This window comes from Calonectris borealis, chromosome 6 (genome assembly GCF_964195595.1).
Source record: "Calonectris borealis chromosome 6, bCalBor7.hap1.2, whole genome shotgun sequence".
Lineage (NCBI taxonomy): Eukaryota > Metazoa > Chordata > Aves > Procellariiformes > Procellariidae > Calonectris > Calonectris borealis.
In genome coordinates, this window is record NC_134317.1 from 5,023,552 (window position 1) to 5,041,082 (window position 17,531).

General features: G+C 40.3%; 1 protein-coding gene across 2 annotated transcripts in view; it reads right to left on the minus strand.

Annotated features, from left to right (window-relative positions):
• Positions 1–11,362: 11,362 nt before the first annotated feature.
• ARHGAP15 (Rho GTPase activating protein 15) overlaps positions 11,363–17,531 on the minus strand; it is a 333,439-nt gene continuing 327,270 nt past the window's right edge. For both annotated transcript variants that reach the window (XM_075152711.1, XM_075152712.1), the window contains exon 14: positions 11,363–12,155. In XM_075152711.1, coding sequence (XP_075008812.1) covers positions 11,972–12,155 — 184 coding nt within the window. In that variant the 3' untranslated portion in view covers positions 11,363–11,971. The remainder of the gene's footprint in view (positions 12,156–17,531) is intronic.

The window sequence follows — 17,531 nt, forward strand, 5'->3', positions numbered from 1 at the left end:
GCCCTGCTTTCTCTGCAGGTCCCTGACTGCATCTCTGATGAAGCGGGGACCAAAGGCAGGATTTGATTTTTACAGGAGATCGGTTCAGTTTCTGAAAGAGGACTCAGGTCAGGTGGCCGGGTCGTTCTGTTGGGGACAGGCCAGCTGCATGGGCTTGGGGGTCTTTAACAACAAAATCCTGAAGAAAGGCCCGTCATTTAGTACTAAACTTGCTTCATTTAGTACAAAATGATGATATCAAGAACAAAGCTAGTCAAAACAAAGGACGAGAACAAAAAAAAAAACCTTTTTAAGACTGACTCTGCACCAATATTGACAGCATAGATACTAAACAAAGGTTGGAATTGTTAATTTGATGTATTTGTTAGTATTAAAGTGTGGTGGAACCACCAAAGGAATAGGACGTTGATATCATTAGTTATAATCCATTTGGGAAGAATGAGAAGTATTGTTTTCAGTCCTGCTGGGGTTTGCCGGATAGCTTGGCTATTGGAAATTGTGCTTGATGGCAGAAATACAGTCTTATGGGCTTGAAGTACTGAGTGTACATAGGTGTCCATCCCTATGGCTAAGCGGCCACAATTACAGCAGTGAAGATTGAAGATTTGGTTTAAGGAGCCTGGAAGGTGCTCCTGGATTCCTCTGTATAAGAAATCCTCAAGGAAAGGGAGAGAAATGTTTTAATTTGCTGTTTTCCTTCCATTTCCTGTATTTTGTACTTATTTTAGTTAATAAGGCAATGTTCATTTATGTTTTACACCATTCTCGAGAAAACACATTTCTTGCAGTGCAGCCTTTCCAAAAAACCCAGAAATAATCTGGCTTACGATAAAAGATTTTATTATTATTATTATTATTTTTCTTCTGCCTTTCCTACTAAGCTCCTCTGCAAAACAGCTAGAAATTTTCATTTTCAAAACATTAGTACAGCAAATTGCCATCTTTCTGTGCACGGCATTCTCTATGTACTCATCATCTGAATGATTCCGGATCACTCTCTGGCAGCGTGAATCACAGCATGCCCTCATGCCTGCCTCTTTTTCAATTATATCTAAGAGGAAGACTGCTGGAGACCCATTTTTTTCATCTTGCACAGGACCCCAAAAGTGCCAGATCTCATTTCAATATAATATTATGACAGTATGATAAAATGGATGTTAACAGGACACTGACTAATATGATCCATAGAGAAATGATAGAACAATACAATATTGGGCATATTGTATTACTAATGTGCATTTTATGGACACAAAGTTCCCTTTATAAACAGGGTCCTAAGATTTAATCCTTATATCCTATGATCTTAGTTAGTGTTCTAAGATATTCTGCAGCAGTACTGAAATTTTTGCATTCTTAAATGAAATACATGTATTTTATTTTATCATAGGGCCACTTATATCACTCCCAGTTTACTAATGAAACTTGGCATTAAAATGACTCATCAGCGTGTACTGCAAAGCATAAAAATAGATTAATGTGGCATACGTTTCTTTACCCATAAAAACGCACCTTCATATAATCTCAGTGCTGTCTTATTCAACAAAAAGTATGTCATTTCCTTCCCCTAGCAGGTTGAGTTAAAAATGAGCTAAATGTGTGAGAAAGCCATTACCGCACTAATGAAAAGCTCGATACTGTTTGAATTTTTCATCACGGGATATTTGTTCTGTAGCACACAGCACTAATATTTACTGTCACCGGTACAGTATGTGCGGTAATTAAGTTAGTCATCAATGCGGTGGATGTTAACCAAAGATGTTCCTGTGTGAGCTTGACCCTCTTTCGCAGATATTTCACGTGAAAAAGACCTTCAAGCATTTGTGGGTTTGATGAAGTGGTGGGGAGAGAAAAAGGGTTAAAAAGACTTTAGTGTCTGATAAAACCTCTATATCTGCCTTTGTGCCTCTATAACCAGAAGGACGGTAAAAGCCATCTCGGGTCCTTACTGACTAATTGGTGACCATGTAAGGGAAATCAGTGCCACTGTGACTGCTCTTGCGCTAGAAGGTAAACCGAGGTTACAAAATGATGCTTTAGCCAAAGTCATTATCCTCACTCAGAACATGGACAGTGATCTCACCTGCTTCATCCGAGGTGCAGGATGGTGCTGAGAGTGCTCTTGTTTGTTCAACACGAAGCTCGGCAAGAGGCCAATGTAGCAACACAGGGCGGCTGGCTACCTCCTTCTGTTCCTCCTCTTCCTTTGTTAATAACTTCAGAAGGGTCTTATGTGAAATTAATAAAATAAAGTTAGGAACAGATGCAGTTGTGGCTATAGTAACACATTCCCCTCCGTTGTCCATACAGGAGATGTGCTAGGGCCAGAGTATGAGTTTCAAGGGCAAGCCTATTTTTTGCATCAAACTCCAGTCTAATGTTTTCAGGAGACTTCTTTCCATAAGCACAGTCTCTTTGGAGGGCACCAGAAAATCTGGAATGTGCCAAATATCCCGAGTGATCCAGCTTTTTCCTGCCAAACTGTCTATCCATTTTGACAGTGTCCTCCCACGCTCCCTTTCCCCCCACCACTTAGTGACACAGGCCACATCTGGGCTCTTTTTGACACAACCTGGCCATGGGATCCTGGAGATAATTGTCAGACACATCTGTTATTTTGTACATGTACCTGTGTTTTGACAACTAGGCTTGGTATAAGTTTAAATAAGTAAATCAGAGACGTGTTCAGAGCTGTCTAAACCTCGGGAACCTCTGGCACGTTTATGGTCGGATGAACTTCTGACAAATCCCACAACTTCCTCATCATTAGGTGAGCGCAGAAAGTCCTGAGACCTGACTGTGAGGCGTCTGTCACCCGCGCTACAGGAGTCAGCGAGTCCAAAAGGAACAGTTTCTAATAGCAGAAGATTTGCCCCCCCACCACATTATGCTTGGCAAGTGGCCTGAGACAGATGCACGCTTGCTTCTTAATTAGATAGCTTTTTTTTCTTTCTATCCAGTAAGTTCTCCTGGTTGCTTCCACAGGAGAGCGGCCATGGGAAAGGCAAGAAGCACAACTTGTGACCCCGGTAGCCTTGCAAAGCGTGCTTGAATTAGGACAGAAAAAGGTATCCCAACCTGATATGCGAGTGATAGATTCCTTCCACACTCAGGCGTGTTTGGGGTCAAATGTTCCAACGCTTTTATGAACGAATCCCCAACTGTACAAATAAGAAGGGATTAAAAAACGTATTGGCCTTCACAAGGTAAAATCGAAGGTTTGGCTTGTGTAGAAACTGTTTGGGATAGGAAGCAATTAAAGCCTTATGCGAGTAAATAGGAATTTCTGCATCCTGGAAAGGTTTTTTAGGTAGTTTCTTGTAATACCAGTCATTGCAGGGTGCCTGAGCAGAGCAGCACTCTCCCGGCTCCACCTACAGCCCCTTAGGATCTCAAGTTCACCTCTCTTCACTACTTGTTTCAAAGCAATGTTTTCCTAGCAAGCGTCTGCTGATGATTTTAGGGGAAAATGGCATTGCTTCTGAGGTGGAGCTTTTGTCTGTCTTTGCATTTAACAAGGTCACAGATTTCTCTAGCAGCACCTATTTCTGTAGCAAAGACCCTATTTGTACAGGTAGGCTATCCAAGAAACAAAAGTGTTGGTCCGCAACAACATGGGTTATATACATTGACAGAAAATGGAAGAGGCAATTTCCTTTAGGCTCTTTCTGCCTTAATACATCCCATGTCCCTGATCCCCCCCCCATGTTTGCCTAGCTTCCTTAAAGCCATTTGGGATGTTATTTGAGAAACTAGTTTACTGAGGACCTATACTCTAGGAACAGTATTGTCAAAGAGGTTCAGGTTATCTGAAATACAGGCTATGTGCAAGGAGAAATGATATCATGGCAAAGAGTGAAAAATAAGGGTAAACTGCCTCTGGAGGACTATCCTTCCTCGGACCTAGTCACCTGATATGGGCCAAGTCTGAGGGTCTGGACACATGCTCAGGTGGAAAGTAGAGGAGCAGAGACATATCTCTCCTTTATCCATTATTGGGACTTACACTTGACAGAGCAAAGTTGACTTAGATTAGGAAAAACATTAGTTTGCTGTGGCAATAGCTGCTCTGTTTCTTCCAGAAAGTGGAAAAGCAGGCCTCTACCCTCCTCTCGTTCTTTCTTACACCCTGTCCAGCAATCACAGAGAATGAGTAACTCGTAACATCCCACATCTTTTCCACAATGCCACTTAAAAGGCCCAAATTTTAATCTAATAGCTGGAACTAATGTACTCCATGACAACTCTTGAGAACTAGAGAGTCTTTGTCCCTGTGCCAGGGGCTTCCTGACGGTAGAAGAGCACCCTGGCCAGGAGAACACGAACCCAGAAAATGCACCAGGTCTCAGTTCATCTTCTTGTTTTTCAGAGAGGATGGTGAATTGTCCAGTCAAGGAAATGTTTTGATTTCCAAACCCATTCCTGTTGTTTGTTTTTTTTTTTTTCCCTTTGTTTTGAGAAAGGAGAAAAATATATAAATGCAAGTTATTAATAAAACATCTATTATGCCCATGGGATAGAGGTCATTCCGTATTGTTCAGATGGCATGTTTATTGTTGACATCTCTCTTTTCTCTGAGTATGCACAGAACCCTGAAATCCTTTTACATTTTTAATAAGATTATTTCTTTTTTCAATCTAGTGCAAGAAAGCCGCATCTGCAATATGCATAATACTCTCAAAAACTGCAGCATCAGAGGGAAAGCATTGCCAATGTTTTTGGCTATCTACACTTCAAAGAGACATAACGTGAAAAAGAATAGTACTAGAGTTCTCAAGAAGGTGCTGGTATTTTGCATCTTAGGGCATGTTTGTTTAAGGTAGCTGCCTTATCTTTCAGTTTTCACATTTAAGGTGAAGCATGTCATAAGCACAAATGGAAGTTTGGTTTGCTTTCCAACCAACAATACTCAGAAAACCTGGAATAATCAATATTATTGTGTTGTTTTGTCTGAACTTGAGTGTGGAGCCGGGTAATCCTCCGCTCTACATTCCTGCAGCACCGCGTGGCCTGGGTCTGTGTGGTATTTGTGAAATTGCTTTTGACTCACAGCTAAATGTGGATCTCAAACTAAAAAACAAGTACCTGCAAACTATCACCTATGTGCTTCATTTTCAGGCTATGATAATGCAACCTCAGAGTGCAGCTGTCTTGAGGGAGCTGGTTCACAGTGTAGGATCCTAGCTCGTCTTGCAGTAGATCCCAGGTCCACGTCCCTACACTGACATAGGCTTCATTTTAATTTTGAAAATCAAAAGGCAAAAGCAGTCCTTCACACTGGTGTCCTGTGGGTAAACCAATATCAGGAAGACTGCAAGGAGCTCAGAAACTAAGATGAAAGTGTTCAGGCAGTACCAGATACCTTTAATCTGATCCCCGCAGCACTTATTTTCTTCCCAGGCTGAACACATACAGAACAGAAAATCTGTGACAACCTAGAACTTTCTGGCTATTGCCAAGTGGCAAAAGGGGTTAGATTTGTATTGGATTTTGAGGTTAGAAGACAGACTTTTACCATGCCAACAGCCAGGAAATTGCCATTAACCATCAGCCCTACAGAAACCTGTCCATTGGAAAGAGAGCTACAATGCACACTCATAGATGGTTTTGCTTTGCTAGGCGTATACATCGGGTGTGCCAGAGGTGGGTGCAGAGCATATGGCATGCGTGTTGTCATTGCTGCTGCTGTACATACACAAATATTATTATTAATCCTATGGGAAGGCTGAGGCCTCCCTCAGCCGCTCCTGCTCCCACTGCTTTGGGTCACCGTGTGGAAGCAGACCTCCCACCCTGCCTTCCCTCCTGCTGAGGCCAGGGTTGGGTGGCTGAAGCTGCCAGTGCAGATTTGGATAGCTGCAAGGTGAGATAGCCACAAGGTAGAAACCAGCAGCACTGATATGTTGTGTGTATGGACCAGAAATAGCATTTAATTCCCCAAATTCCCTGGTGAACCTGGTCCATGGGGAGCACTAAGGACAATTCGGTTCTCCAGTGCAGGGGAGCAATCAGTTACAAACAAGATACTTGATTCTTTTAAGAGCTGAAAAGAGATCAATAATGAAAATATTAAGGATCCTTTCACCTTGGATACTTAGGGTTTTGTTCAAAAGAGCAGAATAGATACACAAAGCATGCAGTGAAAGACAGAGCAAGTTATAAGAGGTGTGGCAGATCTTCCATACGAAAGAAGGTTAAATTGATTAAGAGACAAACGAGAGGTGATATGTTAGTGGTATATAGGAGAGTGAATTGCCAGAAGAGGTCAGTCAGATGATCCTATTTAGCCTTTCCCATAAATCAAGAGCAAGTGGAGTGCTATACAATAATGCTAAAAGCTAATGAATTTAAAAGTGATACAAGTAAAAAATTTTCTTACATGGTGCATAATTAACCTGGGAAATTCATCAGATACCATTAAGACAAAAAGCCTAGCAGGATTAAAAATGGATAATAAGTGTCAGAAACTACATAAAGATAGACATGTATACAGGGTGTTCAGCCATTTACTTAAAACCATTTGCTGCTTGGTGCTGCAAAGAAACATCCCCTGTGGGAAAGCAAGACGTAATGATTGGACTTGTACCTTTTTCGCTGCGGTGGGTAGACTGGAGGCTGAGCAATGGACCGGTTGAACCGCTTTCAGTATGGTCACTCTCATTTTCCAGAGCAGAGGACGCACCTCCACCTACCCAAAATTGCAACAAGAAAACATTCCAAAGGCTTCTGAGCTTCTTCTTTGAAAGCTTCTGAGCTTCGAGGCAGTATAGAAGTCACCGGTGGGGAGGTAGCCACTCCTTTTATCTCCCAGACACACAGCCAAGAAACTTATGAGAGGGGCTGAGCATAGGAATTGTATTTTGACACAGGCAGAGGAGAAACATGTGAAATTTATGAGTCTGCCTTTTATTGACTGAAACGTGCTCTAAAATGGTGGTGTTTTGTGGGTAGTTAATTGGCATGCATTCTGAACTTGCAGTGTTTTATGGGCCCTCTTAAACTTATTAAACAAAGCTGTCAGCTTCTACTGAAGGTGTAAGGTATCACCAGGTTTTACAGCGTGCACAAAGCTTTTTGGAGGTGCGTGGACAGGCTGCTTTGCCATGTGATGGTGGGTTCCCTGCACTTCTGAAATATTTCTGAGAGTTTAAGAGTCAGCTTCAGCAAGCCAGCAAATTTCACCACGGTTTAGAGTTTGGAAGGCAAATTCCTATCTGTTCCTGTTTCCTCTGAGGCTGCCCTGCCCTTGGGTTGCAGAGGTGAGCAAAGCTGAGTGCCTACCACAACCCAAATACTGGATGATATGGGTGAATTTAGAGGAAGCAAGGATGTAGAATATAAAGTTTCTGGGGAAAAAAAAAAGAATGAGATGGAATAAAATGAACACTAAAAAGCAGTGCTCTCTTTTGACACAGCTGGCTCTGTGCCTCCGTTTCTCACACCATCGATGTTCAGTGGTATTGCATCCCCAAATCTCATGTCTAGAGTTTTGAGTGCAGGTCTTTTTAACTTCAGTGTATGTTTTGTGTGAAAAACTGAAGTGATGGCTCGTGTTTTGTATCCAGTGTGCAACTAGATCTTTGTAACAAGGATCTATAAGGAAAAATGGGCATTAATTCTCATAGTATTTTAGGTATGTTTGGACATACGCAACTGCTGAGTGTAAAAATAGCATGCAATATATAAGTAATGGTAGAGTATATTCATTTGCTGTGACAACACATGGTGAATTGGCACAAGGATGAGATTGCTGCTTTAGTAGTGTACTGCAAGCATTCCCTCGATGAAGCCTGCTGATTAACAAGGGCTATAGCTCTCAAGCAGCGAAGGGTTTGGGTACGGTCCGACCTCAGCAGGCCACTTGCTGGAGATATGTCTCACGTGTTGCCCTTGGTCCTTAGGGAAGGGTTGTTTTTTTTTAATTCAGAGTGCTAGGAAAGGTTCCTATGTACTGTAAAACAAGCATTGCCCTGGGTGCAATTTGTGCATAGAATCATAGAATAGTTTGGGTTGGAAGGGACCTTTAAAGGCCATCTAGCCCAACCCTCCTGCCGTGGGCAGGGACATCTTCAACTTGCTCAGAGCCCCGTCCAACCTGACCTTGAATGTTTCCAGGGATGGGGCATCTGCCACCTCTCTGGGCAACCTGTGCCAGTGTTTCACCACCCTCGTTGTAAAAAACTTCTTCCTTATATCTAGTCTAAATCTACCCTCTTTTAGTTTAAAGTCATTCTCCCTTGTCCTGCAAAAATCAGGACCTGTGATTGAGACCTGCATCTGTGACTTTGCTCAGTTTCCTTACGCTCCATGTTTCCTTTCTGAAGCAGGAATGCGATGCAGGGGCACCTGCTGTGCCGTGATAACGTGTGCATCCCCCGAGGCTTGTCTTTCAGCCTCTTCTGAGAATTAGCCATGTAAAATCTATATGCTGCCTGATTACAGTGGTGATTGTGGTCCCAACTTACTTTCCAGCTTTCTTCCAAACTCTACCCATGGTCTATATACTACGTAGTAATTGATTAGCTGAACTTCTTGAGTGCCTTGGGCTGAATGGCAGTCTTTGGTTCTGCTGCAACATGGGGGGCTTACGAAAACAGGCTGAATGTTACCTGCACTGTAGCTGTCCTAGCAGAGAATTAAAAAACTGTTAAAATGTATGTTGCTCTTATATATATATATATATGTAAGTAAAAAGAGGGATGAAAATTTGTTCAGGGCAATTTACATGTCCTCTTTTAGCTTCAGCTCAGCAAGTTAGTGTGTCTTTCTCATTGTTTGCTCAGAAATTCTATTTTGCAGTTGAATTTCTTGATTTAAAAACTGACAATTTTTCTTTTTAAGTAAGTTTAAGATTCAATAAATTGATTTTTTAATTTTTATTTTAATGAGAAATCTTTCTAGCTAGAAATACCCTTTTCAGTTCCATTACAGGTGTCGTTCTGATGTCTCCTTTTACTATAGTAATCCCAGTTACTAGAACAGCTGTCTTTTCACACGAGTTTGAGTAGAAGATACTCTGATAGGGAGAAGATGCAGATAACCACACTGATTCTTGGACGTATTTGTCTCTGCTGCATTCTCAGCCTTCATTTTTCTGATCATTTACCATTAATAGCGATAGCTCCTTGCTTAAAGTATCTGTGGTCTTTCTCAAACTGAACCTAGCTCCTGCAGAAAAGGTCTTCTGCAAGTCTAATTTTGTCTCACTAAAAATTTAGCAAAGTTTGGGCAAAACTTCTACCAAGTCATAACAAATATTCTTATAAGTAACAATTGGAGGAGCAACATGGTGTTGATACAGGCCCGGTGAATTGCTCCTGCTGGATGGAGCCAAACTTAGACACTTTGGGGATTTGGAAATGTATGTGTCCAGCAACAAAAGAGAGTCTGCCGGAGCCCTGGGCTGTGAGCTTAGTTAACAAAGAGCCAACTACCTGAGCAGGAGGAAAAAGAAACCCTACTGTAGGTAAGGCCTGCAAATATTTTTCTCTTTTTCACTCTTACCGTCTTTTGTCCGGCTGCTTTCTGCCCTGAGTGGCTGATGGCAGGAGAGCTTTGACTAACGGTTGAGTCAGTAAATTTTCCCACTGAATTCATGTAGGTTTTAAAAGGTACAGGGAGAAGACTGGTCTCTTAGGGAAAGGAGCATCTTGGTAGCAAGGCATGGTTATTCCTTTCTGTTGTTGGGATGAGAAAGGATAGACATCTGCTATACGCCCTGGATGTATATGCTGTTCTGATGAAACCCACTTGTGTCCTCCCAGAACTGGCTACCCACGTATCAGACTTCTATCTTTAACAAAGTATTTTGTAGAGAAGTCAGCACATTTGTACAGAATTCATGTAAGGCACCCTTCAAAACCAAAGAAAGGCTTATGTGTCCAAAAGTTTGCTTGATTTTTTTTTTTCTTCTTCCCCCAACCAAACCAGTTGATCTTAAGAAAGATACGGATTCATTTCATAAGCCTTGTCTTGCTTATAAAAACAAGAAGAGAGGAGTCTCCATGCTCCAAAGAAAGCTTAAAAGAAGATTAATTAATTAATTAAGAATCTTTTCTTCTGAGTGCAACAGGATCCAAGTAACAAGTGAACTTTTCATTTCCAGTAATAGCAGAAATTACTTCAATAGCATGATTGTGAGCACCCGTGGGGCCATAATGTGAACGGTCTTTATTAAGGAATAGACTGAACTTCTGACTATCTTTCTTCCAGTGATTTCCACAGGCTATAAACAGCGCCTGGTTTGTTGCTATTAAAAGAGTCTAAAGACGACGATGTTGAAAAGCATTACTGTTTAAGTACTCGTGGCTTGACATTAACATGAAAAATATTTTCTTGAAAGTAAAGTGAATTTGGGTTCTCCAGAATGTTATAGTTTTGTTCAGAAATGATTATGTTGAATACTTGTGATATGGGGGAGATGTTTGTTTGGGTTTGTGTTTTTAATTTTAATTACTGGTCACTACTCCTCTGTTTTGCTTGATTTTTCAGACATGTATGAAGTCAGAAAACATCTTGGGGCCAATTTTTATGTTTTCTTGGTGTTATTTTCTGCCTATGTTAGTACCCGATGAAAGAGCCTGGTCTTTGTTAACGATCAGACCTCATTATACATTTGTTCCCATAAATGACTGCTCTGAGGAGCAACCTTTCCTGAATAACATAGTATTTTGCAAAATGATGCTATGTAAAAACTGAAGTAATCCATGATCTGCTAAGGTGATATTGAAGACATATCTCTCGTGCACAGCAGACCTATGCATTAATCCTCTGTTTTGGGGTCTTTAATTGCTTTAAATATTTGCTTCTAGATCTGTGTTTCACACATCTTATTTACATGGTTTATTTTTCATTTTATGAACAAATCGATAACCAGACAGACTCTTTACCACACTGGATTAGTTTTATTTATTCTCTTTGAACTTGATTAAAAAGCTGTCAAACATAAGTCTACATTTTATCAGCAGAATACTTTTACAAAACAGGGTAGGAGATGTGTATAGCTGGAAACATACATTTCAAAATGAAACAATATTTGATATATTCTAGACAGTTACCCTTTTGTTTATCCATGACAACTGAAACTAACCATCAAATGCATAAATTGATTCAAGTCTAGCCAAGTAATCCTAAGGGCATATGAAAAGGCTTTTTTTTAAAGTTCTTTCTAGATGAATTTAATGTAGTTCACCAATAAAGCATCCTCAGGAGCACAATACAAATGCTACAGAACATGAGATAGCTGGGGAAAGCGGGCAGATGTACAGTGTGATGAAGAATCAAAATGGATGTTACGTTAAAACGAGCAGTCATGCAATGTCTTCATTTCATGTACTGCATTTAAGTAAAAATGCCAAAGTTCCAATTTTGTTTTTTTTTTTTTTTTAGGCACTGTTATGCAAATAGTGACATTCTGGTTATGTATTTTTAATTTGTTTAAAAGTATTAAATGTAATCTTTTTTTTCAAGTCTTGGGGTAGGCAAATTGATTATTCATCATGTCTTTAACCTTCAATACGTATCAAAGAGAAAGGTAAATTTTACTCAGATTAGCTACAGATGATCTGGTATCACTGTTTTAATTCATTGCCTTTAATATACATATTTTAATCCATCTCCCACAAATCTCTTCAATTACTATTTGTCTTTCTGTGCCATTGCATATGTTGGTAAACAGCATTTTCTATGGTCTTTGGCCATATGCTGTATGCTCAGCTTGCAAAAAAAGTGACACTTGGAGTGCTAGCATAATGAAACTCTCAAAGGGTTAATGCAGAATACATATAGGCAAATGTTGACAATATTTTTTATTCCAATGTTTGGAAATTAAACACAAAATCATCATTAAGTTTTCACAAAATGAGGCATCTGTCACTTGAAAGAAAAAGAAATATTTCAGAAATATGTTTACAGAAATGTAAAAATATTAGACATCAAGACAGATGTGAACGTTTTCAATAACAGGCCCTGTCTGTCAGTCTTCCTCAGAGCCGAAGATCTTGCTGTACTCACTCAACATAAGTTCAACTATCTGATTTTGGTACAGCATGTGGACTGCCATGTTCCCTGTCTCCTTTTCAGGTCTAAGGAGTGTTGGTCCAAACACAATTCCTAAGCTTTGTGTTGACATTAGATTCACGGATTCCTTGGCTGCTATCCTGTTGACGAAAGGAAAGAATTGGTTAAAAAAGCGGGATGTCAAAGGAGTCGCTGTTGCATTTGAAGTACATAGAGGCACTTTTTACTGATTCTCCTAACAGGGATGTTTGTTTGGTTAAGTTATCAAAAAGAAAGGAAAGAGGGAGGGAAGAGACAACTTCTGCCAACCTGACAAACAAGGAAAGGAGAGTCAGCCCCAGACAGCAAGAGGTGGAGGTTTAGAGTCCCATTTTACAGTGCTCTTGTATCAGGGCACAATTATATCTGGTGAATGAGCATTAGTTGGTATGTGTGCTATAAGGCAATAATTTCTAAGATCATACATTTAGATACCAAAAACAGGGATTGCTCTTTATGCTAAAGGAATCAAGCACTTTTGCTGTCAACAGTTTTGGTGGCTCCAGGGAGAAGCTTCCCTGCTTCTCTTAACATGGTCTCCAGCACTGAAAGAGTTGGGAAAACAAAAAAAGCCCCTTAATATGGAGCTCATATGAAACACATTCCTTCTGCTAATTTAAATCCAATAAAGTTAGTATGGTCTGAAATGAATTGTGAAATTTATGTAACTAAAGACTTTTGCATGCCTTATCCTGACACAAAGTTTCTCGAAAGTCACTGAGACCACATACCTTAATGAGATGACTTAGAAAATAATGGTAAGGATTATAACCTTTGATATCTTTATTACCCACAAAATTACAAGAGGAGGACTATTATTATTAAAAGTTGATCTTATGTCTCTATTAAGACTTAATATCCTTGTGGAAATGACATTAAGGATGGAAAAGTCTGGTCTAAGAACAACATAGGTTTAATGGATGGAGTTTAGGTAGGTAGTTTCACATAAATCTCTGCAGCGGTGAGTATGAACTAAGTAGAAATCTGTTTCCTTACACCCTCCAGAATATATAATATATCCTAGGTTGGAAAGACTACTAAATGAAGATACATATTTTATAAATAAATTACACAGCTCTACCAAGGAATGTGAACTAAATGTAACTTAATATGTAAATGTTTGTATTTATGGATGCTTCCTTAATCTGTTAGTTTTAACTTAAATATTCCAAGTGGACAGTTGAAGCCAAGTTCTGCTTTTCCCCCCCCTCGCTCTTATTGTCACTCATTTACCTTTTTAAAATCCAGACAGCAATTTAAAAATCATCATAGTTGTCTCTGTTTTCCCATACCTGGTTGCTGAATTTACAGCAAGCTACACTATAAGTAAAAGAAACTTCATGAGACACAATGGGTTCAGTCACTTAAAAAAAGGTTTCTTTCATGTTAGTGGGTGGGTCACACAGCAAAGAGCATCTTCTTGTGTACTTCTGCAAGTCTTGTCGTTCACCACGTTCCTTGAACATCAATGCTTGTGGTTTTTTCCCCATATATAAATAGGAAGCATTACTTAGTTCTGCCTCATGCTTGCAACCGTCATGTCCATTGCACAAAACACTCTCCATATGGCACTAATCAGATTGGCTTAATTATTAGTTTCTTAAAATATAGCATCTTTATTATAAATTAAAAAAAATAATTATCTTTCCTCTGTGGTAACATTAACATATCATCTCTTCTCTTAGGAGTTCAGAAAGTCTCAAAAGTTAGTAGTTTTGGTGCCAAATGACTGTGTGGGCTTCTGATGGATGCCACACATCTTTATCATAATTAAAAGTGTTTGTTACAGGGGTGACGAGGTTGTTTTGCTTAATGCCACTTATGCAGAAGCACATACATCAAGCTTGGGGCTTCCCTGTGAGAAGGACTTGATTTCTGTTGAGCTTGTTACATGCTAGAAGTTGGAAACCTTATAAAGTATTTGCGGATCACATCAGCACGGGTAGAGTTCACCGGGGGAAAAAAAACATATTGGGCAGCTGTACTTTGCGCAACTTTAGAGATCATCAATTTAGCATCAGCCATGGCTTTGTAATGAGGTGGTGTTGATGATGGACAGCATCGACGAACCTAGAGGAGAAAAACCTTGCAGGGAGCAGGAGGCAGTGGACCATGGATGAGCAGAGTCAGGGTGAAGGAGGCTGGTGGCAGAGCTCAATTTACTGAAAGGAGAGGAGGGGTCTGACTTCCTTTATCTATAAAATTTGGAGCAAGATGTTGAGATCCTATGTTTACGAAGCTGGTGAAGGGCCTGGAGCACAAGTCTTGTGAGGAGCGGCTGAGGGAACTGGGATTGTTTAGTCTGGAGAGGAGGAGGCTGAGGGGGGACCTTATTGCTCTCTACAACTACCTGAGAGGAGGTTGTAGCGAGGTGGGTGTTGGTCTCTTCTCCCAAGTAACTAGCGATAGGACAAGAGGAAATGGCCTCAAGTTGTGCCAAGGGAGATTTAGATTGGACATTAGGAAAAATTTCTTTACTGAAAGAGTGGTCAGGCCTTGGAACAGGCTGCCCAGGGAAGTGGTTGAGTCACCATCCCTGGGGGTATTTAAAAGACGTGTAGATGAGGCCCTTAGGGACATGGTTTAGTGGGCATGGTGGTGTTGGGTTGACGGTTGGATGCGATGATCTTAGAGGTCTTTTCCAACCTTAATGATTCTATGATGCGGACACAGAAAATGGAAGATGGATGGCCAGCCTCTCTGTCATTGTTTGCCATCTTTCTGAAGCAGAATAATTCCCCTTGTTTTTCCTAGAGATGCCATCCTGCACGCAAAGTCCTGTTTGAGTCCAGGCATTGCCAGCACATGGCCTGCAGTCACCCAGCTTTCAGGTGAGGGTATGGCATGAAGCAAGGGAGGGTATGCAAGGCGTGTGTTGACAATGGAGAGGACCTGGCTATCTGTTGTGGTTCATCGATATGGAACGTGGCAGTAAGAACATCTGTGTATATTTGGGGCTCCTAAGCTTAACACTGGTATAATAATTATGGTATTGATAAAATCTCTTGAGAATTCTTGATATATTCTATCTATTCATGCAGTTGTACTTGCTTTGATGACCATAATAACAAAAAACTGTAAACTAAGCAAACTTGGAAATGTGGAAAGTCTGAGTACTTAAATAATCTGCAGTAAAATAGAGCTACTGGAGGGAAAGAAGGAAGGAATTCAAGCTAGAATAAAATAATTATAAGTTTAGGACCTTATGCCTTTTTAAATTACAAATATTTACCAATGAACTTCCATAACTAATATTTTTTTCATCTGTCCACAAAAGAAAAAGTCAAAGCAAAATAAAAAACAAATATGCACAATTTAAGCTATTACTGTAGCTGCTAAGTGAAATTCAGTTGTTAAAAGAGAAAATCCCTAAAAATGGGCAAGAATTCTTTTTTTGGCAAGAAAAAGAGCAGAAAGAGTGATACACCATTTACAACATAAAAAGTGAAAGGAAATGCCAGAGCTACTTTTTGTCAAGTCCAAATGAAAGGAGGAATGATCCATCAATTTAAGATTATTTTAGAAACAGTCTATAATCTGGTGCCACAGATGTTAGAACCATATCAAGAAATTGTTGGGCGTTATGCTGTGCAAGATTCCTGCCCGCCCCCCGCAAATAAGTGAGCTGAATTGCAAACTTCAAGAATGGCTTCAGTCCTTTAATATCACAAGTCAGAAGATATACAGAAAATACAGTTCTCGTTATTAATAGTAATGAAATTAATGATGTATTAAAACAGCAGAAGTGTCTGATAGGAGGGCTCTGGTGTCAATGGCAGATATATAAGCAAAAATACTTGGAATTTATGCTTTGGCTGTTGCCAAGGCAACCATAAGCTGGAAAGCGTGTGACTGAGAGCAGGGCAACTCTACAGCTAAGAGGGTCATTGTATGGTGAGTTTGGCTCTCTAGTCCATTAAACCTACACTTTTCAAACTCTCTAAATAAAATCATTATTAATTTTGACATTGGGAAAGCACATTGGATTATTACTTCAAGAACACTAGGTATTAGGAAATGTTCTTCATCCATTTTTACTCCATAATAATGGCTGAGGAGGGGAAAGCGTTTCAACAGTGACCCTGATTCCTCACCATTATAATGTTCCTACTGCACATTAAATATTAGAGAGAGAAGTCAGCGTACGCAGGGAGGAAAACCCCACTGGAAAGGGCACTGTTTGACTGTAAGCTGGAGCGTGTTTGAGGGTAGAGCTGTCCTCTGCTAGCTGCATTGAGAACTGCTCAGTCATGCTTTCTTAGCCCTTTCCAGCCTATGAGGATTTAAGTTTGCTCAATGTTAGGGGCATTTTTACCCTTAGCAGAACTGATTTTAGCCATGCTTAGTTCTCTTTTACTATTTTAAGTTACCTAAGGGTAACTTTTCAATAAGACAATCCTGCTGCTCTTCCATGAACTGGTAGCATAGGCTATGACTAATTGGCAACACATTACAAACTGAGGGGATCAGAAGACTAAGAACGAGTCATCTGGTAAAATATTATGGGCCAGAATGGCAGGTGTAGGAAATGCCATCCTCTGAATTCAGTGGAGGACCAAGGGATTGTTGTGTTTCTCCTTCAGGCTAGTTACAACAAGGGAGGAAGAGAGACTTTCTTCATATTGCCAGAGTTGGCCAGCCAATTCATCCATCGTTTGTCCCTCTCTATCTTTCCAGGTAATTACTGCTAATGAGTTTACATGTGACGATGGTGTGCTCCGTACAAACTGAAAAGTCCTTGACTAGTGAAGCACTACTTAGCAACAACTAAAACATCAGTGTGTTATCAACATTATTCTCATACTAAATCCAAACCACAGCACTATACCAGCTACTAGGAAGAAAACTAACTCTATCCCAGCCGAAACCAGGACAGAGTTAAAAGTAGGTTTTGATCTTATCAGAATCCTGTCCACCAGCATTATGCACAATATTGTATTTAACTAAGGAAGTCACTGCCATGAGACAGAGAAACCGAGATCTAAACAGAGGCCAAGAAAGATTAAAGATGCATGGGAATAAAGAAAACTCCCCAGAAAAGAAAAAAATGACGTATTTGTGACATCTGTCCTCTTAGTATAACAACTAACCTTACAGAATTAGGAACTGACTCTTCTCAAGTGGATTATTCCATGACAGCCCATTTGGGTGGGTTTTGTACCTTTGCCGACAGCGGTGTTAGCGACCACTGTCATGGCCAGAGCTGTTCATCCTGGTGGACCATTGGGCTGATTTGATACGTAAGTTCCCAAGAACTGCCTTAATGGGTCAAAGTCCGCACATCCCATTGATTCGCTTTAGCAATAACTACCCTCCAATTAGCTAATATCTGTTTTCTATACATACTCAGGCATATGCAAATGTAATGTTTTAGCTTAAGGACTCTGCCCTGGGAATGACTCAGCTGCCTTCTCAGCTGAGCTGCCTCACCTTGACTATAGCCCTGTTAACAGGTCTTTTCACTGCACTCTGATGGG